The sequence below is a fragment of the Parasteatoda tepidariorum genome, chromosome 10, assembly GCF_982258835.1.
Source record: "Parasteatoda tepidariorum strain Cologne lab strain chromosome 10, Ptep-v5.0, whole genome shotgun sequence".
NCBI lineage: Eukaryota > Metazoa > Arthropoda > Arachnida > Araneae > Theridiidae > Parasteatoda > Parasteatoda tepidariorum.
This window is the reverse complement of record NC_141764.1, coordinates 63,723,966-63,747,311: the sequence shown is the minus strand read 5'-3', so window position 1 is coordinate 63,747,311 and position 23,346 is coordinate 63,723,966. Positions and strand designations below refer to the sequence as shown.

General features: G+C 26.8%; 1 protein-coding gene across 1 annotated transcript in view; it reads left to right on the top strand.

The window, feature by feature from the left end:
• The window catches only part of LOC107446265 (Muscle-specific protein 300 kDa), a 306,758-nt gene that overhangs the window by 268,074 nt on the left and 15,338 nt on the right, over positions 1–23,346 (top strand). Inside the window, 11 exon segments of the mRNA XM_087154058.1 lie at positions 2,613–2,746; positions 3,862–4,036; positions 5,227–5,490; positions 7,314–7,379; positions 8,549–8,866; positions 9,413–9,733; positions 12,828–13,148; positions 15,403–15,702; positions 16,681–16,847; positions 16,941–17,103; positions 19,854–20,041. Of these exon segments, the coding sequence (XP_087010184.1) occupies positions 2,613–2,746; positions 3,862–4,036; positions 5,227–5,490; positions 7,314–7,379; positions 8,549–8,866; positions 9,413–9,733; positions 12,828–13,148; positions 15,403–15,702; positions 16,681–16,847; positions 16,941–17,103; positions 19,854–20,041 (2,417 nt within the window).

The window sequence follows — 23,346 nt, the reverse complement described above, 5'->3', positions numbered from 1 at the left end:
GATAAGAAACGACCCTTTTAATTAAGCTACAATTTTATTCTGAAACATCTATTATATATAATTCTCTTACGTGGCTCCCAAATTTTGGCTGTATTTCTTTTCGGCAACGTTTCGTCGGTGGCAACGTTTGCTTTGTTTTGAAAACACCAAAGCATTCTGCCTTTTAATGATGTGTTTCTGATCTAATATATATAATTCTCTTACGTGGCTCCCAAATTTTGGCTGAAGTACTTTGTACTACTAAATAAGATTCTTTTCACAACAGTTAAATATTTACTTTATTTTCTTCATTCATAGAGAAAACAGTCGGCAAAGAATTCTGTTAGGTTAAAAAACATTTCGCTAAAAAAATAACGAATTCTAAAGGAAATAAAAATAAACAACTTAAAAAATAAAAATGCTGTTGCCAGCCATAGAATTTTTTGAAAGTTAACTTAGCAACATAAATCAAAATGACATAGAAGCGCAACTAGATCAAAATTATGATACCTGAGCGCTTGACGTAACAAATCCTTCAATTCTAAAAGTGTTGTATCGCCAAATGCCCAAATTAACAATTGTGTTCTTAAAGAAATTCTATAAAAAGTTTTAAATAAACAATCTACTTCTACAACTGCTTCTTGAAGAACTTGGCTCATTGATTAAAAATATTGTTTTAATTTTACAGTACTAACTTTACTTCTACTTTCATTATTGCTATGACCCTCTTTCATTACATTTTACAACTTCATGCTAAATTTGAGGACTTTAAGTTGTTTTGTGGTTGAATACTGACATTTAGAAATGTGTACATAAAAAAAATAATATCTAGAGGTTAAGAGTTGCCTCAGAAAAATTTGAATTGTTGACATTGAACTTAACAATGGAAACAATCGTTTTTGTGAAAAATTGAATTGTATTGTCGACATCAAAACTAAAAATATTGTGTTTCAACTTAACAATACTACCTTAATTTATACTTTAGAATTGCTTCGGAGAAATTTGAATTGTTAGCAATGACTTAAACGAAAAGTTTTATTTTAACTGATAAATACTATATTATAATTTTAACTTTTTCTATGACTATACTCATTTTCTTACTATTTTCTTTGTTTTTTATACATTTTATTTTTTTGTGATAAAATAAAAAACTTATAGTTGTTCTGCTTCTGAACACTGATGAAAACACAAAATGATGGACTTCATCAACAATCAAAAATATATACATTTATTTTGCAAATTCCATATTATTAAGGTGGCTCCCTTCAGAGAATTAAAAATACAAAATTATCTTCATCAAAGCCGATGCTTTACATCCGGCGTTCAGCGACAGACTACTATTTCATTTTGTTTTACAACACATGGCTTTAGCCCTCTGGTGGGAAAGACTTTAAAACAAAACTTACAACAGTTACTTTTCTCAACAACTGAAATTTAGAATAGTGTGATTAAAAAAAATATGTGAACTGTTTGCAATTTCAAATTAATATTGAAATGTACAGGTTTCGAATTTTCTACAGTGAAAAGTTTTCGGAACTTCAGTATTCAAAAAAGTATACAAAAGCTAGACGTTAAGAATGTATCCAATGAGCGAGCAAAGTGAGCATTGGATTGCGAAGCAATCCGAAATGAACTGTGAAAGCAGTTCCGGGGGTTGGTGAGCGCCAGCGAGCAGGGGGCGAAGCCTCCTAGTTATCTATAATGTTTCAGAATAAAATTGTACTAACTCTCAATTGTACTAACTGTCAATTTAGTATTGTCTCTTTACTAAATTGACACATAATACAAGTAAATAATTAATATGCATAAACCAGGCAAGCGCTAAGGATTTCAGATTATTAGTCAGTAAGTTAGCCAGCTATCAAATAAGTATTCGCGAATTTTCGAAAGTCATCACCAAATGCAAATCTTAACAATTTTTTATAAATATTTTTCTTTCCAGTAGAAAGAATCATTTGCCATACTTCCGCCAAAACACAATTTTATTCACCAAATTTACAATTTTATCACATTTGGAGAGGTAGTGACTGCTTAGTGCGGGCCTTGCGTGTATAACAATCAAAATGCAATTTTTATTAAAATTAGAAATATTAAATGTGGTATTATAAGAAAATAAATAGTTGCAATATAATATGCAGAAATATTAGAAAAATTTCATAATAAGTTACTCAATAACAATAAATGCTAAAAAAAAAGTTTAAAAAAATTTCCTACACTTTAAAAAAAGGGGCCATAAAATGTAAAATAAATGCCATAAAACAAAAATAAAAATGTCTTTAAAAAAATAGTCTAAAAATAAATGTCATAAATATCTAGGTTTTAGTCTTTACCTACTCATCATTATTAATTTTTTAAATTAATGTTTTTTAGAATTTATTTGTATTAGATTTTAAGTTATTTTTATTGAAACCCAACAAAGCAATACTAAAGTAATTGAACATTAAATTAAAAGATGATTCTGCTCTAAAAATTAAAATTTGTTTACTCTAAAGTTTTGTTTAATTTCATCTAGCAATTGTGACTATAAAATAGATTTACAGAAATGTGGTGTGTGTTATTTTAATATTGCTGTTTAATTGGTCATAAATTGTTGTATTTTTATACAGCTTAGTAAATTAAATGTCTATTTACAGGCTTTAATTGAAAACCTAGACTTGAAAAGGGATCTTCTTAAAAATGTAATCAATAGCAGTGATGCATTGGAAGAAAACAGGACTGGAAATATAAAGGTTGAGATAAGGAATCGAAAAGACAGTTTGATACAAATGTGAGAAATATTTGTTGTTAAGCTTTGATTATTTGTGTATTTTGATAAATCTATATAATCTATATTAGATAATTAGAAAAATACTGTAAATTACACTTTCAATATAATCTGTCTCAAAAATATCATTTAAATAATGCTGAGGTCAGTGTTTGCTCATTGATGTTAACTGATGAATTAATTTAATTATTGTATATGTTACCGTGAATGACCAAAATCAAAAGAACGTCAACCTTCACCAGTAAATATCAAAAATCACAATCTTGAATATCCAATATATTTGTTATATTCGATTTGATATTAATTTATTTGTTAATGTTATTATATTTATTCGATATTTTAATATCAGCTGAGGATAGATTAGGAGAAGTATCAGTGTCCGGAGTACTGGTTAAATGCATACTGGGCAGTGACACTTGACTTCCAAAAAAGCATTGATGTAGAGCATACTGGGCAGTAGTACTGAACCTTAGAAAAACATTGATGTAAGGCATACCTGGCAAATGTATACCAGGCAAAGCAGCTATGTCATTGTCAACATTCATCAGTGGAAGTCAACAACCACCAATTTCGGTCATTCACAGTGACATATACATGTGATTGCCTTACAAAATGTAAAGTATATTTGTCAATGCACAAGAACTGATCAATGTTAATTATCCATTCCTAAATCTTTTTTTCTGAAACAACTGAGGTTCACCATATTATTTATTGAATATGAATAAATAGTTAACTAGTATAACACTTTATTTTCTCTGCAGAAAAAAAAAACAATATATTTGTTTTGGTGTAATGCTGAAGTTACATTAATTTGCAATAATGCAGAGGAGAAAAAACTGCTTGCAAAGCCTTTTATTTTTTCTTCATAATTTTTTGAAATATCAAGGTTCAGGAAATGAAAGTTTGATATAGCTTTGAGAAATATATATATAAGTTATGTGTCAAGTGTTGAGGGAAAAAAAATTTGTAAGGTCATCGTTTTTATGTTTAAAGTTGTATTGTATAATTAAGCTGTAATGATTATCATTAAAGACTAATTATTTTTGATGGTTGAATTTATTAAATTCTTACCTTATGATAAAGTTTATCTCTTTTTAATGTAATGCATTTTATTTTAGTTGGAATAAACACTCTGATGAATTATCTACTAATTTCAAAATATTATCCGCTTTAAATGTGCTGTGGAATGAATTTGAAAGGGAAATTTGTTCCTTGGATGCTTGGATTTTAGAAACTCAAAATAAAGCTATTTCCATTCAAACTAATAGACCATGTATGCTTCTTGAGTTGAAAGTAAGTTACTTTTACTTCATATTGTATAGAATTGTTGCATAAATTGTCATTGAATTGGAAAACATGGAATTCTTAACGAATTTTATTTCAACTCTTAAAGTCAAATAAGATGGCTTTTTTAAATAAATAAATCTTGAAAATGACCTATCGTCAGTAACAATTATGAATTCAAGTTAAGTATATAAATCTCACATTTTTAGTTCAATTTTCATGCAATATCTTCAGTGATGTTTTAATATTTCCCAAAATATAATATTTGAAATATCAAATTGTGATTTTAGGAGAAAAATTTGCTTTATTAAGATAAAATATGTTCTAGAATTTTATTGATTTTTTTTTTAGAGTACCAGAAAAGAAAGATTTTATTTCTAAAATTAAGTGAGAACCTTGTATTAAGAAGAGTGAAGTGTATTTTTTTCAATGAGGATGATACACGAGAGCACAGAACCATTGTTACAATCAATTTGTTATTACAAGAAGGAATGCAAATCAAAACTTGTTTATAGTCAGCTGTAAATACAAGTTTATGTTGCATCCCTTCACATAGTATATCTCTTCATATTCAAAAGATAAATTTATTGATTTGTGTGGAGAGTATCAAGGTTTGTCCATTAAAGTTAGCATTTCACTCTTAGTTGAATAAATAAAATAAAAATTTATTCATTTGAAGACTATAAGACTCTAAATTTTGAATGCTTGAGAACATTTCAAATTTAAGTGAATAATTAATATTTTTATTTTTGGTTTACCCCTAGACCTCTGTACTTTATTAGCAATCTGGTTGCATCCAGGGGTTTTGATCGTAATCCTGCACTAAAGTTTGAACTAAGTCAAAGATCATTCTTAATAAAATTTTTATTGCTCATTACAAAATTTCCTAATTCTACAAAATGTTGATCTTTTCCTAATTCTACAAAATGTTGATCTTTTCCTAATTCTACAAAATATTGCTCTTTTCCTAATTCTAGCTTTAAAACATTGTGAAAAATTACAAATTTCATTTTTGAGTTTTTTATTCTTCATATATCCTTAATTCCCTTTTGTAAGTGTAATCAGCTCAATTCAGCAAAATTGAAATATTCGATTTTGTACTAGGGCTAGTATTCAAGGTATTTCGAAATTCTTGAATGTTATATTTTTATTATTTTAATTTCTTGTTCAAGCCGTAAATCATTTTATTTTTCTTGCAGAACTTAAGCAAAGAAATGCAAGCTAACATTGAAAAATGGCAGTCAATTCAGAAAGTTGGTGGTGAACTCGCACAAAGTTTTGAGCTGCTAATTGATGATGGTGCTCAGATCAAAAGAAGAATCTTATTTACAGATTCTCAAATGAAAAGTTTAGAAAGGAATCTTAATTTGTTAAGTGAATCTATGCTGCCTTTGTGTGAAGATCATAAAGAAAGGGAACAAACCATTAGAGATGTGGAAAACTTTTTTGATAATACTCAGCAGGTATTTAATAACATCTTTTGCTATGACTTCCAATTTATGATCATAATATGGTAATATAGTGTAACTATGGTAATTACTTGAATTTAAAGGTTGGGATAGCCTGGTCGGTAGGGTGTTGGGCCCATATCCAAGAGATCGTGGATTCGATCCCCACCGGCCGAAGACTCCCCGTGTAGAAAACGGTACATGTTAAATCTGTCAGGTCACAAAGTCTTCCATGTTCCTATAGCAAATTATACCTCTGGGGGTGCTCAATTGGAGATTGATCGTTTTCTGGTTCAGGTCAAAATTACGATCTGTTTATGAATTAATGTGTTTGTCCTGTAAGGTGGTTGTGTGTGGCTGAAGTCGTATTTTGAAGTCTTTGCCATAGATGGCGCCACAAGAAACTAGAAACGCACTCTCTATCTTAAAATTCGTTTGGTTTCACCAAGCAGGCTTGCTGATATTGGCAAGGGGTATTAGAAACAACAACACTTGAATTTTTACTTTTTTATATCAAATGTATTTACTTAAATTATACATCAGAAATATTTAACCGTTTAACTAGTCATGCTAAGGACTGTAAACAGTGGGTTAAATTACTAACATAATGTGTCAATATTGCATAGTTTATATATTACAAAGACTCAATGCGTTAAGGGCTCAACTTTTCATGTTAATGACCTTGAAAATTGCCCGGATTTATTTTGGAATTTGGTTAATCAATGTGGTTTAGAATTCGATTTACAGTTTTTTTTAACCAATTTGATGTTTCAAAAAATTATTATTTATGAAGTAATGAATTAAACTTTACTTAATGCCAGTTAAACTTTTATTCAATTTGGCACCTATACAAAACTTATTTAGAGGTGTCTTGTTTATTGATGAGTATTGAGTAGATTTTTAAATTAAAACATATGTAGTTAAAACCTATAATAACAAACCTGTCTATAGGTGCTTTTTCAATCACTATTGGTATTTACCTTTGTTAATATTCATAGTTCATTCCTCTCACCAAAGTTTTGTTTGACTATTTTGTCTTTTCAACGACTCTTAATGAATTGAAAGACATTTAAACATGTGGAATTTTTAGCTATTCTAAACATGGCAAGAGGAAATTTTAAAAAAATACAAATTTTTATTTCTTATACTGAAAATTTTGTAGCAATTCATCAATAAAAAAATTTAAAAAATTTTGCGGATCGTGGAGGTAAAGAATAAAATTATTTTTTAAAAGTGTGAACGAAATAAACATTTCTATAAAACACATATCAGGGCTCCCACAGGTCAGGGAGTTATGGGAATTTTATTTTAACTCTAAAAGCTATGCATAGTCAGGAAAAGTTGAAATTTTTTTACAGAAAACCCAGAAAATTCCTAGATTATACCTGGAAAATAGCCTGTCTTAGAATTGTCAGTAACAGTATTCAGTTATCGAGTTTTTATTAATTCTAACATCTGTTACGATTATTTTATAAAATTTAATTTTTTGTGACACTTTTCCATGTTTCCATTCTCATACTATTATATGTTTTCGCTCACAAAATTTATTATTTGACATTGCAAATAAAAAAAATCAAAGCATGAAAAATTACATGGTGTAGATAAAGTATGGTTTGGATTTCCATTGAAATTTCCCTGATATACTACCTGGGAAAAGTCCAAAATTTTTTTTCTATTTGTACTATGCTTCATTTATGAGACATATTTTTCTTTGTTTTTCAAAAAAGTAATGTGGCTTTTCCATCTTTCATTTGAAAAAAAATTTTAAGCTGGATCATTTTGGTACTTCATTTAATGACACTAATTATTCCATTATGTTATAAGTTGTTTTTTTTCAGGTGTGGAGTGAGAAAAAATTTGAGAATGATAAAACAGCATTGGAAGATGAGCTTCATTCAATTGGGGTAAAAAATTATGTTGTTTTTATAATTAAAAAGTTTGTAAGAAGAAAAAATACTTTTGAGAAAATCACCTCTAACCTTTAAATTAATAGGGATTAGGAGGAGGTTCAAAATTATGATGCATTCCTATCATCAACATTAAAATATAAAGCTCTGATAAAAGTTTACAATGCTTTTTCATGTTTAGGTGTTGATTGTTGTGGTATAGTAGTTATAATGGTATTTGAGTTTCTAATATTGAATATTGTGAAAATATATATAAATTTAAAAAAAGAAAAAAAATGTTTGTCCTTTGATGATAACCAAGAAAGATGTATCTAATAATTAGAAATCTGCAATCATTTTTCCAAATCTCACAAAACTGGATTACTGTGAAATTGGTTAAAAATATAATCTGGTGTGCAAAATGTCTAAAAGTAAATAGTTTTTAAATTAGAACAAGTTTTGTTTCTAAATATCCTGAAGACTTTGTAATGATAAGATGATAGCAATTATTTATCTTTTAAGCTATTGATATTCTTTCTCTCTAGATATATAATAGGCATTTTGTGTATAATAACTCTTATTGTTGTGTGTATATATATATACATGCATACATATATATGTGTGTGTGGAGATTGTTTTCACTTTCACACGAAAATAAATGTGTACATGTATTTCAGTTAAGTCAATCTGCATTAACCTTGAAGGAGCAGATGGTTTACTGACTTCGAAGAGGGAAAAGTTTTAACTGTTATCTGTATTTATGATTGTCTTTGTCTCTTTATTTGTGTCCCTTATTAAATGGGTTTATTTACATTTGGGACTTGTTTTCTAGCAGGGCAACAGGAATAAAACATAGGGTAGATGTTTATTCACTTACCTATTGAGATAATTTTGAATCGGTTGCACGCAACAGCCTATGTAACTAAAAACTCTTAATTAACTAAGCAGTTTATCCTAAGAGCGGTATCTCTTTTCAGTGAAGGCTATGGGAAACAAGACACACACACAAATTAGAAAGATTTATTTAGGCATGCAATGGAGAGAAGAAAAAAACTTAACAATTGAGAAAAAGATTTGTTAAAGTAATGGTCTTGAAAATTACTGTTTTAATAATCATAATGCTCTAGTTAAGTTCTGTAATCAAAAACAGACATGATTTGATAATAATTTGAATACTTTTATTTTAGGTACTACTTGAAAATCTAGTTACTAACCAAGCAAGCCTTCAGCACATAAAGCGCACAACTATTTTCTGCCAGCTGATGGATTTTTCATTTGCAAACAAAGTCTCAAAATTAATCTGTTTTTCTCAAGAAGTGATTTACACTCTTACCTCAAGATATTTTAAATTGATGGAAATATACTGCGAAAAATGTTCATTGATTGAAAAAATTTATATTATTTTGCAATTTTTCCAAAAATATAAGAATTTTCATGATGAGCTTCAAAATTCAGAAAATCAAGCCACATACTTAAAATCTTTAGAATCATTCATGAAGTGTAAAGTAAGTTATAAATTTCCATTTATGCTTATTTTTTATTGGTATATATTTTCATAAGTATACTCATATTTTTAACATTATTTCCAGATCTTAGAGATTTAATTTAAAGTTTGAAAGTCTTGTAACTGTTTAAGATTTTAGCACAGATATAAATAAAATAAAATGTTTGACCTTCTTCATGATTAAAATATAGAATCTTAAAATTTTTTATTTACTTTTATGAGTTTTGTTTGCTTAAAAAATAGAGAATTTTCTAAAGCTATTTTTTTAATGTGTATCAGTACCTTAAACCTACTGTACATTTTCATTCAATGAAATTATTGTTGTCGTGCCAATGAGTTTTCGACAAAATATTCAGCATCTACATAATTACCTACTTCATTTTTATGAAAATCTATACTATTGTATATAAACTAATAACTCTCAAATAATGTTTTTTTTAAAAAACGAAATTTAAAATTTATTTTTTTACAAAATATATCAATAATTCTCAAAAGTATTTTATGCGTAAGATAATATTTAATTAATTTTTTACTTATTTTTTGACAGCTGTTTGACATTTTTGTACATTTCCATCGAAACTTGTTAAGATGTGTAGTGAAAGAATGCCACACCAATGTGAATTTCGCTAATATTTCTGAGGTGCATTTTCTTGAATTTGCAAAGCAACTGCACCAAAGTTGGTGCAAATTTGAAAATTTTCATGAGACCATCTCTTCTCACGCAAAAGAAAAGATTCAATTGTGGGAAAAGTATTTGCATTGCTTCCATCAGTCAACAGTTCAACTCCAGAAAATCCGCAGAGACACTTCAAGATTTCCTAGAACTGTGCCCATACAAGACCTCGATTATGAAATATGTAAAATTGAGGTATATATTCTTTAGTATTTATGATGAATACATTAAATAATGTGAGTCTATTGATTTTAAATATTTTTCTTTTTTTTTTAAAAAAAAGGAACATTTTTAAATTACATCAATTTATTGTAAATCTATGCATGAGCATAAGATTCTTCCTCATCTCCTTTTTTTTGCCTCATTATTTTTATTGCATTTTCGAATTTTTGTTACATTTCTGAAGATACCGAAAACTTTGCACTCTGACAGAAAATTTTTATCATGCACTTTTCAAAATGTACAAAAAATAAATAATGCTTTAACTCATTGAATTGCTAATGTTTTTATTCTTAGAGGTTTCAATATATATATGTATATAATAAATAAATAAATACAAGAAAACACTAAGAAAGTTAAGAAAAACAATAAGTATCATTTATTGCGCTTAAGCTGCAAGTAAACAGCACTCATTAGATAAGTTCAAAATGAAGAATAAAACAAAGAAAAATTATAGACATATGAAAAAAAGGGTTGGGAAATAATAAGTAAAAAAATAACAAACAACATTTTATTTAAAAAAAAAAATGAAATGAAGATATAATCTTTTCTTCAGCCCACACGATTATATCCGCAAAACAGAGTGCTTTCTGATATTGTATCAATAAAGCCAAAGCAAAATATATTAATACAATAGTGTGAGGAGCACTCAAAAAATTTTTTTATAAAATAACTACGAAAAAATAGATCATAAAAAGTGAAAATACATGTTATTATGTAAAAACAGATAATAAAATAAAATAAAAGGTAGGTATATATATATATATATATATATATATATATGTAACATTAAAAGCTTCAATTAATCTTTGAAATTCATATCCTGTCCTTAAATCTATTTTTGGCTCAAGTATGCATTAATTAAAAACAAGACATTTTGCTCTTTGTGGGAATCGCGCGACCTACTTAATAAGCCAATTACAATTACTATGATTTCCCTGAAAGGAATCATTTTACAGATTTACTTTGCAAGATTTTCCCTAACTGATATTGAAGAGCAAAACTTTTCATGACCACTTTTATAGCTGTTCTCTGTCTAATAATTAATAAATAAATTTTGTATCCTCCTTCCCTGCCTAAGACCTGTTTTAATCCTTCCACTCGGCAACGACGTTTTATATATATATATATATATAGCATTCCTTTTTGAGGATATAATCGTGTGAGGTGATGATGAGATTATATCTTATCATTTTTATGTTTTTCGTCTTTTTAGTATATATATTTTTTAAAATTTTTTTAATATTTTTTAAAAATATTTTATTTTAATAATTCTTTTTTCATTAATCTTTATTATTTTCCATGTTTTTCCTATACTTTTAACTTATGTATAATCATAATACTGCATAAAACCTATGTTATTATTATGGTTAAAAAATGATTATGATTAAAATGTATGACGGCTTTAGATAAAAATATTTTTACCTGTTTTAATACTGGTATAAGCAATTTTAAAATAAATAAATTGCTTTCTATCTTCCTTTCTCAAAAATAAGGTTGTAAGAATGCATTTTTGTGTTCATAACATGATAGCATTGAAAATAGTCTGCCCATTCTTTTAAATTTAGACTTCTATTCTTGCAAATATAAGTTAGACTTCTTTTTTATTTTTTATTGAGTATGAATCTATTTTTAAGAAGCATGTATTGTGTTTGTATAAGCTTTAAATTTTTGTATGAAAAGATCGAGCTATTTTTTGTATTATATCCTAATTTGGAAAGCATTCTATCGGGGGGGGGGAGCACTAAATACTGCATTGATAATAACTAAACCTCATGTTAAATCACCAAGTCCTAAAAAGAGCCACATAAGTTTAAATTTTGCTGACTCAAATATGAATTTCAAAATGTACGAAACAATTTCTTTCTTGATTGAACATTTTTTCATTATTTTAATGTTCTCTAAATATTTGTATTTCTCTTTTTCTTATACTAATAAGAAGAAAAGAAGACAAAAATATATGCTTCTGTTGCTAACATTTGTTTGAAGCTTCTGTTCATCATTTCTGTTATTAATATTCTTTTATGTTGGGCTACTCATTTCTGTCATGACTGTAGATGCATCATATGCAAAACAAGAAATTTAATTTTTGTTACTTAACGGAATTAAATTTCTGCTTTCCGGTATTTTTTAATCAAACCTAAGCTTGATGTTAATTTGAAGGAAATAATTTTCTTATTGTTCATTAAAATGCAAAAAGAAAACTATTAAATTTCTGTTGTATTCATTCTAAAGATTATTTATTTATATTGTATAGAACAAAATGACTTAATATTTAACTTTTTTTTTCAACCTGTGAGCAGACCAATTAATACTGTAAAAACAATTTTAGGATTGAATTTGTTCTTATATCTATCTTTAAAAAAATTAAAACGTAGTTAATTCAAGTGAGCGCTACTGTAATAGTATTTCATATATATTGTAATTATTATATAAATAAAAGCTCAAATGTGCATGCCGACGGTAAAACTGAATAAAAATTATTTATAAATAAAATGTACTAATAATTACTGATATTTTATAAAGAAAAAGACTAATAATTAAGTTTATTAGGTTTTTTTTAAATAATTTGGTACGATGATTTATAAGTTAATAGTTTGTCATTATTTTATGAATTTTTTTATCATATTTTATTTGCCATGCATCTTTGTTTAAATTTATGGAGATAAAATGCTTTCTTCATGAAAATAAATTTTGTTAGTGTTTTCAACCTTTTAATGCTATCACTGATAAGCAGATTCATAACTATATTTATCCATTATATACATCTTTTCTTACCTGAGAACTAAAGTCTAATTTTCTATACGAGAAACCTTGTAAATTAAAATGCAGTTTTCTACGTGTCTAAAATTTATGTAAAATTTTTTTAGTTTTCACATAATTTAGTTTAGTTTTTTGTTTGAGAAATTCACGGCTACAATTAGATACATTTTGGTAATTTTTCTACGAAATTTACATTTATGATAGCTATTAATTTTTTAAACATGAAATAGTATAAACTATCTAAGGTAATTTATAAAATATCTTTTAATTAATTAAAAATATCTAATGTAGTTTTTTTTATATTTAGAATTGTATGAAAATGGTTCAAAGTACTGAAACATCTATTTCTGATACTGAAACGGCTGCTGAGGAACTCACAGAAGTATTAAATTCTTTATCAAAGACACATATTAATGAAAGCATCTTGGAGGTTAAAAAACATTTAAAAGAACAAGAGATCTTGCTTCAAGAAGAATTTTCACGACTAAAGAATGCTCAAATGGTCTGTGAAGAAATTGAAAAATCATTGAAAACTGGGAAAGAACAACTCGACTCAACTGTCCTGTTTTTGGAAAAGAATATTCCAAGTTCTCACCAGGAATTAGAAATTTATTTAAATCAGCATAGGGTATGATTTATTTTGATATTTATTACTGTTTATTCTATGTAAAAGTAAGGTGTAAGTTTTTGTTGTTCTTAGCCCATCTTTGAATGCAACAGTAAAAAAGAAAATATTCACTGGATGTTTAACTCACTATAATAAATATACACCCTTTTTCGAAGAAATATTATATATTCCAAGATAGACATGCATTTCAAGATAGAATTGTTAGCAAATACAGATTAGTAAAATAAAAAGCCCTTTTTTTCCAATTTAATTATCACAATTATTATTTTTACTACTAAGCAAAAACTTGAAAAAATTGTAGAGCAGAGACAAGTTGTGCTTGTTAATGATTAATTTTGCTTCATAAATTTTAAAACTTACTGTATCTGCTTGTTTTAGTTAATGTTAAATATATTTGAATATTAAAATATTTTTTAAAAAACTAAGCAATTCTTGTTTAAATATAAAGAAGTTTTTTGTTTGAAGTTGTTAAAACTGCAGTGCTTATTATGTCAGATTCATAGAAAAAGTAAAAAGCAACTATAAATAATATCTTTAATTCTGAAAATGTAAGTAAAATAAAAAAAAAAAACTAGATGAACAACAAATGCTGTCAATGTAATAGTGATTTATTTATAACTTTATCTTGATTTAAATTTACCCTGTGCAAACAGGATACCTAAAAAGTATTTATGTAAAATTATAAGTATAAATTAGTCAAGATGAGAGTTAATCTTAAATAAAGAATCACCTTGATCGGAATTGATTTTAATCATGGATTCAAGATCCCGAAGCACCCTAGTGGTGTATTTTAGAGAGTTGTCACAGGCTTAGTTTTGAATAATTGATTTGCTAAGTTTAAGTACTTAATGCAAATTAATTTTTAGAGATGATAAATATGTAGTTTATGTATAATAAATATGTAGTTTATATATAATAAATATGTAGTTATAAATAATAAAGTAAAATTTGTTCTGCAAAATGAAGTTTAAAATAATGGATTTTTTTATGTTACTTGATCTAAATAATTTATTCTAAATGTGATATCTAGTTAATGAATTGGGTCTTTTTCTTTTCAAATTCATAAAGATGCTGTGTTTAAATCAAAACAGCTATGGTTTTATTTATCGTTGCTTCATTGACAATAATTATCAAGTAATTGTAACCATTTTAAGTTTTTAAAAAAATATTAAGTACTTATAATATTGTTTTTAAATAATGTCCAACATTATTTATATATTTCTTCAAAGATTTGTTTAATAAGTAAAAACATCGATTTTTTTTAATTATGTTATTTATAATTAATAATGTAAATATTTGTTCATAAAGATACAGTAGAACCTCTTTAATCCAAACTAATTTAGACTTTTGCATGTTCATATTAAGATTACAAAAGCTTCCGATAATCCAAAATTGCAATTGCAATTAATGTTTTGCACAATTATTTTTGACATAATCAAATGTAAAGCTGTGTCTTGCAGTTGTGTTTCAAGGCCATATATCAAGATTTTTTTGATACGGGTTTTCATTTGAACACTTTTATTTCCGAAGCTATATTGTTTTAAAAGTGTGAAATAATTCTATTATTAACTGATCATCTCCCAATGCTTCATTGCCAGTCTTAATCACATCACAAACAGTTTGAAAACATAGGTATGAGTCATAGTTTCAATTCTGCTTTCTTGCATTCTACAATTTCAGGAATGAAATATTCACATTTGAACAATAAATTTTTTTTATATTATCAATAATACAATGCACAAATCTAATATTTTCTTTTTCAACTCTATCACCCTTTATATGACACTTGAACAATTATAGTGCTCAAAAAAATAATATGAATTAATTTTATCATTAGATTTCTCATGGTTCTCACTTTTACTAAAATCCAAATTTTATCCTCATTTTGTATTGTTTACCTTTTATTATTATTATTATTATTTGTTAGTATTTTGTGAATATTTTTACAAAGATTATTTTCATTTATAAATTTCTCAGGAGTAATGTCTGTTTGCATTTTTCGTAATTTTGGATTAACTGGTTTCTAGTATAAAAGCTAAAAGTTCAATTTATTGTTTACTGATTGTTGATCCCCCTGTGTTTATTTCTTATGATCTTTATTAATTCTTAATAATCTATTAATAACTTTATTTAATGTATATTAATGGCCTATTAATGATTATCAATAAGGCTATTACTACACACTAAATAAAATATCATAATTAAGAAAGTTTTATCCTATACCATTAAAAATCATTATTTGTTTTGTCTGTAGGTCGAATGTGACAAAAGTGAATCAGGTTCCATACTTTTGAGTAATGTCCATAAGAGCATTATTGAAACAGATTGCACAGTTTCTTGCCCTGTATACGGTGAAGATGTATCCATGCAAATCGAAACATCTCAAACAATTATTCATTACTTAAACAGATTTCTCACAAGTGCTGACATCAATAAATCCAAAACCTTTAATGACGCTTTCATGTTTTTAATAGAATGGTGCTCTCAAACTGAGGAAAAAATCAATAGTAAATATTTTGGTACTTTAGAAGATATTCAAGAAGAATTAAATAGTGTAAGTATGATTATATGTAATTTAGAAATGAATTCTTGATTTTAATATAGCTGAACCTTGTTAACGCGAAACTGGTGGGACTATCATAATTTTTTATGTTAACCAGATTTCATATTATCCGATACATTGGAAAACAATTAATTACTACATTTATGTACCAAATGTACTACATTTATGTAACAAAACAATACTATTATGTACCAAACAAAGTAAATTAACAAAGTAATTAAATTACAGTTTATTCTAAGTCGCTGCTGCAATACAGTTTTTTTTAAAAGAATCCCGTTTTTTTCTTTTTAATGTTACATTATTTAAAATTGTTTGAAAATTAAGCAGTGTAAAATATATGTATTTAAAATTTTAATTATTATTTATATTTATCATAAATTAGGACATACAATGATCTTGTCCAATTAAAAGTAAAAAAAGTCTGCTTAATATTAACAAAAGTTGAAAAGTATTTTTATTTTTTTACTTACCTAGATATAACTTGTTTATTACAAGTCCTGATTTAATTAGAATTTTTTTTTTGAAAATAGTTGATTTTAAAATTTATAATAAGTTTAATAATCAGGCTGGAAATTTTTTTTTTGAGGTATACAGGCAATATCAGCTCTCAAATTTGTTCAACACAGAAAGTTTAAAAAAAAAAATAGCAGCCTATGCATAGAAAGCTAGACTAAAATAAATGTTAATCTACCGACCGAGTAAAGCAATCTGAAAGGTGTCATCAAAATAGTTCCTGAGTTGATGAACACAGTGAGCAGAATGTTCTATTTGAAAAAATATGTCACTAGTCTAACTACATGTATTTTGTGAATTGGCTTTTTGTATATTTCTATTACTTTTACAGTTTGATTCTTGAGCTGTATTGTAAAACAAAGACAAAGTAGTTATGTAATATTTTTAGGAAATAATATTTGTATGTTATATTTAATGTCTGTATTGAATAAAAAGATAAATATCTAAATATTGTAGGTGATATACAAAGACATTCAGGACAAAGCAGAACTTTATGATTTAGCCAAATCTTTAGGACTACAATCAATAATGTATTGCAATGATGAACAACAAAATGATGATGAGGCAAAACTTGAAATTCTTGACAGAAAGTGGATAAATGTTAATGAAACTTTTAGAAATAGGTAAATATTTAATGTTAATGTTTGTTCAAGCAAAGATTTTATCAATTAATTCATTACTTATCTTATTATTTTTTATTTATTTATGATTTGTAGGATGCTGAACCTTTATAATCTAAGTGAAAAGAAAAGAGATATAAGTATGAAGCATGCAGAACTTAGACAGCTTCTAATACAAACAGAAAATTTTTTAAATGTACCTTTAAAATTGAATGAAGTCTCTGAAAAAGAAATCAATAGCAAAATATCAACAACCGAGGTAATCATTTTTAAATATTCTATTTGCTTTTCAATGTACAATGCACACAAAAAATGAATTACCCTGAAAAACCTTTGGATCTAATTCTTTGATTTTCTCACTCGAACTCAATTTTAATAGTTCCAGGATCGTCTTATCTTGAGAATTTTTTAAGTGAATCAAAAAATCTTGCACACAAATATAAAATTCACGAAAAAATAATTTTTAATAGTTATTTGTTATTTTTATTATTTTATTCTGTAATAATCAAACATTTTGAATGGTAAGGTATATTATTTTAAAGAATATAATTTTTTAAGGCGAAATACAAAATTTGAATGATATCGGTCAAGTAGTTTCCAGGAAATTGCATTTTAAAGAAGTCTTATGTTTTAAATTTGTTGACTCAGGAATAATTTAACTGGTTTTGCTCTAATTTTATATTTAACCTTATAAAATTACATTCTTTACATTTAAAAAAAAAATCATTTTTTTACAATTCAAAATTTTTTCTTCTATAATTAAATAAAATAATAATAATTAATTATTAAAAAAATTTTTTGCTGGGAATTATCTTCGGATTAACAAATTTTGAATTATATGCAAAAAAAATTCTTGATATGCGGTAAAATCTGCAAAAAGTGAATTTACCATTAAGGAGTCCAAGCTTTGAACTGCTTTCCTGACCTAACTATTGGTACCATATTTCCCAGATTGCTGCAATCTCCATTATTTTAAGGGCTGAAAATCCCCATCCAAAAGCAAAAAAAAAATGTTTATTCTGAGAAAGTACATTTTTGTGTCTTATTTCATAACTTAAAATATTATCGTGCACTAATATTAATAATTAATTAGCATATTTGAGGACACTCCCTTGAACTATTCAGATGAGTGAAGATCCGATCATTAGATTAAAAGTTAATATTTTTATAAAGTTATTATATTTGTGCTCACTGTAGAAGGAACTTTTTAGTCTGAAAATCCGGATAATCTAAACTGAATAGTTGGATTTATGTCCAAAATTTAAGTTTAACATCAATAACAAATCAACATAAAATTAAATGCAAATGAAGTGTTAAAGAAAAAAACTATAGAGAATATGGATAACATGTAGTTTGTTTATCAAGAGAATAACTGTGTATCATATAAATAATTGTATCGTGTGAATAATATTTCATTATTAATAAAAGATCACTGAATGGCTGAAAATAATTACATATTTGTAGACTTATTTGACTGAAATAAGAGCATATGTGTAGATTCAATTAATTGAATATGAACCTGTCATATTGACTGATAATATGGACATATATACTTTAATAAAGGGCATATTTCTTGTTCAAACTATGATACAGTATTTTTTTTAAAAAAACAGCAATTATATGATATATAGTTTGTTTATCGTGGGAAATGGAATTGTATAAACATTTAGAAAGGATCACTGAATGACAAACTTTAATTTAGTTGATGCTCAAATTCTTTATTTTAGGGTTACATAAATACGACTCTCTGCCCATATTTATAAAAACTTCGTTAAACACCACTTACTGATAAATAACGCTACACCTTTTAGAAACGATAAACCAATCTTAATCAAGCAGCTAGCGTTAATGCAGAAAATAAAACTTGGTTATAAAATATTGATCAGTAAAAAAAGAAAAAGAAGTCTGTAGAATTGGAAGAATTGTCAAAGCAGAGGAAGCTCAATTCTCAAAAAATATGTAGCTAGTGTTTTACGAAGTTTTATAAGCATTTATGTGTTTCATGCCAGTTTTAATTTTTTAATGCTTCACTTTGTCATAAAGCAATGAGAATTGCTCTAATTTTCAATTGGAAAATCATCAAGATAAGCATTAAGATGTTGTCTAATACGAAAAATGTGGAAACTTGGTTTTCAATTTTAACATCAAAATGCAGTGGGTGTGAAGTGATTTTAAGAAGCACTGTTACGAATGACTTAATTTCTGTTCATTTTGTAATCAGTTGTTAAAAAAAATCAAAGTATCTTGTAAAAATTTTGATTTTGATTGAATTTTCATTGATGAAAACTCAGTCTTAATGTTTCAGAGAGCACTAATATGCTAAATAATTAGCGCAAACTATAATTTTATATTGCGAAATCAAATGTGAGAACTTATTTCATCTAAATAAAGTAAATTTTCTCTCGATGCTGAATCTGTTTTATAATTTTTTTATAGATATTAACCCAAAACTTTATTTCCATACTTATTTTGAAAATTGATATTAGCTGAGCTTTATTGAAATTAATTAACTTTGTGATCTGTATGTCTTTTTACTGCAGTTTGTTTACGAAGCATAGTTTCTTATTCATACCTACCTAGGTATGAGTCTATGGACTGCAAATTACTTCGGTATTCTAAATCAAAAACAATAAGTTTTGAATATGCTGTACTATTTTTGAACAAATCATACTTCTAGTTTTCTAATAAATAAAATATCAAAAATAGCATTTTTATTCTTAAAAAACATGTTGAAATTTATAAATTTAAATGAGAAATAAGAGAAACATACTCTGCTCCTTTTCAGATTCAGAAAGTCAGATTCTGAACCAATATCATGAGCTTCAAGCAAGGAATCATAAAAATTTATAAATATCAATGATGTGTATGTTGTGGTATAATTATTGTTTTTCATAAATAAATGCCATATGCAAAATAAAGTGATCATGAAGCTCTTCATGTCTACATAATGTGTATTAATTAATTTTTTCTGTATTAATTATTTTTAACAATTATTCTATGTTGTTTTAGGAACTACTCCTTCATATGAATGAACTTTCTGATAAAATCAGCTTCTTGAGTAATGATTTGGGTGTTCTTATTGATCAACCTGATGCATTCAGTTGTAGCTTCGAAAAAAGCATGTATCTCAAATCATCACAAAATATCCAACAAAGATATGAACTACTTAAAACCTGGTCATTAGAAAGATATAAATAGTAAGTTCATTTAGTGTAAATAATGATTACTATGTTTGCGTATTAAAAAGTATTTATTTGCTCAAAATTGTATATTTTTTTCAAAAATCAAAATTTATGTATTAATCCAGTCAGTAAATTTAATCGAAAGTCATTAGTAACTTACTTTATAACATGCAGATATTGAATATTACTTATCACACCTACATTTTGTATTAATGTGATAATGAAAATCAAAAATGTGGTGACTTTCAACTTTCACATAGTCAAGTTATGGTAAAAATCTAAAATCTTTTTCAAAATTTGATATTGTAATATTCATTTGATATAAATACTTATTGATAGATATAGATTAGAAAAAACGTCAATGTAGAGAATGCCAGGCAAGTGCATACTACGCAATAGTCTCTAGCCAAATTTTCGGGGTAAAAAGCACCACATTATGGAGTCCTCAACCTTAGTTAATAATATTGTTTGATAAGCAAGTCAAGAATCTGTAATATTAAATGAATAATACCAAGAAACTGAGGCAGAAATATTTATACACGACAATGTAAAATCTACATTCTTCGCAAATTAGAAAGGAGAGAGAAGTCTTTAGTTTTTGAAGCAAATGAATGAAGTTTTTACATTATCAAGTAAGTTTATATTGTTGTTTGTTTGCCAAACTTTGCCTCTTGGGTCATTAAACTCATTCAATTCAATTGCAATATATATATATGGGGGGGATAGCAGTTATCATCAATGTCAACTTTCATCTATGAAAAGGTACCTCACCATAGAATCGAGTTAACATGCCTTATAAACTAGTGAATTGTAATTTTGCAGTGGTAGATACGCTATAGTACTCCCCCACCAGAATTATATCCGTGATGGAATTCGATGAACTGATACCACTGGCTGATTCATTGCTGTTTTTTGTGAGAAGCCAGGAGAGCTGTGTTAATATCGTCGTACTTTTGAGAGCTGTATTAAGTTTACGGTCATGGTTACTCCCTGTGTTACCATTAGCAATCGAGTGTATGCAAGCTAACGTTGTGTGGGATCGATACGAGACTGAGTAGCAACAGTGCGAGGAGGTGGATAATGTTGCAGTCACACGTAGCAAGTCAACTGTTTTAATGTGAGCAATCCATCGATCCTTGATGCTCTGCTAAGTTCCATGGGTACCAGTTTGCCCGGGAATTATGGGTAGAAAGTATACAAGCATTGCTTCTATCATGCTATTGACCTTGAAATTCTATTACCTTATCCATGATCCCCTTGGCCAACAATTAGCTGTTGCATGAGTGCTTTTTAAAATGATACTGAAGTTTCCTTTAATAATTATTAATTTTTCTAGCAAAATAAACGGGCAACATTGTAGAAGAACATGTTTAGTGAATGTTAAAATCAGGGTTTGCCAAGTGGGCCCACTTTGAAAAAACCCGCCCGGGTTTTATTGGGTGGGCCCACCTTGAAAAAACCCACTTGGAACGATAAGTGGGTTTTTTCAAAATTTTTTTTTCTTTACTAAAACTTATTGTTTTGCATTTACTTTTATATAATTTATTGTGCAGCATAAATTTGTCAAATAGAGTTGCATGATTTATGTGATTAAGTTTTTAATATTAGTAAAGTAAAAGAAACTCGAATCTTCATATAGTTTTATAGTAGGTACTATTGAAAACTTTAAATGGGTTTTTTCAAAAAGTAATATTTTAATGATATTAAATCAAATAATAATTTAAATAATATAGTCTGAAAAGATCAATTTTTCGAATATAATTGCATGCTTTATGTATTAATAAACAAGTTATTATTATTAATTCATATGTTTAAAAAAATTGAAAAGAAACAATTTTTTTCTTTTTTTACCAAGTGATACAATAACAAATTTAAACAGTTTTATTTTCTGGCTTTAAAAAAAAAGAAGCTGAAACTTTTTATAAGAGAATTTTTTAAAATTATTTATCTAAAAATGAAATCATTTTCCTAGGGTTAATTCTTTGAAAACAAATGGGACAAGTAACTGATACTCTTTATAATTATACGTAGTTTTAATTTCACTTTCTATTAATCTTATATAATTATACGTAGTTTTAATTTCACTTTCTATTAATCTTATTATAAAAGCATGTAAGACCATTAAATATTTATTTCAGTTTTTTATTTAACTCAAGTCAGATGAAATTTAAGTTTTTACTGATTATAAATATTTACAGATTATAAATATTTACAGATTATAAATATTTACAGATTATAATTTTATAATAGGTAATATCCATATGTTTAATAAATATAGTAAATAAATGCGTGTGAGAACAAAAAGATTAATAAACTTGTGTCTTTTATATTACTGCATTTATATTTTATAATTCTTGAGTTAAAAAATTATGAAACATAATGTACTTAACAATAAAGAAGATTCAAATATGTGATAATAGTGATAATGCATTATTTAAACTTAATATAGAATACATGTAACCAGGGTTCCCCAAGTGGGCCCACTTTGAAAAAACCCACTTGGTAGTTTTTTTCGCAAATTTTTTTTTTTAAATTTGGTTCAAAAAGAAGTATCTCCTAATACTATCATTGGACACATCGTTGAAGTTAACAAATATTTTAGAAATGTGCATCAAGCACATGGATGGGCAAATGAAAAAAACTGCTTGATGACCCAATGACCAAATCATACTAGGTGGAATTCATATTGCAAGCGCGTAAAAACTTTTGCCAATAATTACCATAAATATGAAGAGATTGCTCTTGAACATCAAAATGAATTTAATAATAATATGTCAAAAATATCAAATAATGTTGGGCTTTACCAATAAACTATCAATTGAGAAAAATAGATATCAATTGTTTCTGAAGCTCTAAAAAATCTTCAATCAGAAAACATTTCAATTTCAGAAGCTGTTGAAATATGAATTAACTTACTATCGTGTGATGAATTAGAACCCCATAAACATTTTGTAAAAAGATTCAATCAGGCTGTTCGGCCACATCATTTATTAGCATATGCATCCTGGATCCCGAAACAAGGGGACAATTTTTAAATGAGGAGCAGGACCAATTAGCAGAAAACTGTCTTTCTAAGCACCATCCAGAATTTCTGCCACGTTTTATGGCATTCAAAATTTCCGATCCTGAATACTTTCTAAAATCAATAATGCTTGACACTGTTATTCAACAGTTTTCATCAAAAAATAGTGGAAAATTATGGCAAAAAAAACTAAATAAGTAAATAAATAAAATTCCTAGCTTCCACAAAATTTCTGTCAATTCTTTTTTTTTTTTTTTTTTTTGCAATCAACACCAGCATCCTCTGTCTCTATCGAAAG